Below are 1,304 nucleotides of genomic sequence, written 5' to 3' on the forward strand. Positions count from 1 at the left end.
AATCCAGATCTTTAGCTGGTACAAGCTGAAATAGCAGATCTGAATTAAAAGTAGCTCTCACTGACTTCACAGGGTGTTGTACAGTTTAATGGTTGCATGAAGCAGTGAAAAGTTAACGTTTTGAAATTGTTGGGATTTGTGTGTGTGTGTGTGTGTGTGTGTTTGAAGCGTAAGGGGAATGAATGCAAAGGAATAGAAGGAAGAAACGGGAGCAGATATGTGGCCCTCAACAAAGCCCTCCTACCGGTCTCGCTCCCCCTTATTCTAAAACTCAAACCGTGAATGTCTTATTCCAATCTCAACTGTGTCTCATGGTTTCTTTACTCCCACCTGTTTTTTCAGGATTCCCTCCATCACAGAAGATGTCTTACTGCCCACCCCAGGACTGTATTCCTGATATATGCCCACGTCCATATATTGACGTCTGCAACGAGCCGTGTATCTCATCATGTGGAGATTCGACTGCAGTGGTCTTTGCGCCACCAGTTGTTGTGAGATTTCCGGGACCAACTATGGCTACATGTCCTCAAGACAGCATCGTAGGAAGCTCCTTACCAAATTTGCCAATTAGAGCTGGGGGCTCATATGGTTCTGGTGGAGGTTTCGGAGGCTCTAGCGGTAGTTATGGTGGTAGTTTTGGAGGAGGTTACAGTGGTGGTTATGGGGGAGGTTACAGTGGTGGTTATGGGGGAGGTAACAGTATTGTTTATTCGGGTGGAGCCGGGGGTGGTTATGGCGGAGGAGCTGGGGGTGGTTATGGGGCTGGTTATGGAGGCTCATACGGTTGTGGGGGCTCACGTGGTTATATCAGGAAGTCATATCGTAGCGTTTCTGGGGGAGGATATTCTGGATTCAACCGTGGAAACTGTGGGCCATGTTAAACCCAGAAAAACCATCCATGGAATGAGAAACAATGAGGAAATGACAAGATAGAGATTCACCACTGATCTAATGGACAATGATGCCTTCAACTCTACTTGCAGACTGTGGGTGTTCATCGCCTCTATAAATCAGGCCTATCTGTGTTTTCCACTTGTTACATATTATTGTAGGTTTATGATCTAATGATTTTGCAGCTTACTCTTATGCTCCTATTGTGCTTTGTGCTATTTGACGTTGAACTGGCTAAAACAAGTCACTTGGTTGAAAAAGGGACATGATTTTCAAATTCTACAGCTTCAAGACAGAAAGCAGATCATCTTGTGTGAAAAGCATCACTTTGGAGCGGGTGATTGGTTCTTGCTCGGATTGTAACCCTGAAAATACATTCTTTGTATTCTGCATTAATTCATTCTGCAAGTGTG

At 44.7% G+C, this 1,304-nt stretch overlaps 1 protein-coding gene across 1 annotated transcript; it reads left to right on the forward strand.

The window, feature by feature from the left end:
* The first annotated feature begins 350 nt into the window (after positions 1 to 350).
* On the forward strand, positions 351 to 909 carry LOC112121863 (scale keratin-like). The gene has a single exon (XM_024220762.3). It carries the CDS (start codon positions 363 to 365, stop codon positions 879 to 881), a length of 519 nt encoding a protein of 172 aa, XP_024076530.2. The 5' UTR covers positions 351 to 362; the 3' UTR covers positions 882 to 909.
* The last annotated feature ends 395 nt before the right edge of the window (positions 910 to 1,304 follow it).

This window comes from Terrapene carolina, unplaced genomic scaffold, assembly GCF_002925995.2.
Source record: "Terrapene carolina triunguis isolate 2854851 unplaced genomic scaffold, T_m_triunguis-2.0 Scaffold23151, whole genome shotgun sequence".
In the NCBI taxonomy this organism is placed as follows: domain Eukaryota; kingdom Metazoa; phylum Chordata; order Testudines; family Emydidae; genus Terrapene; species Terrapene triunguis.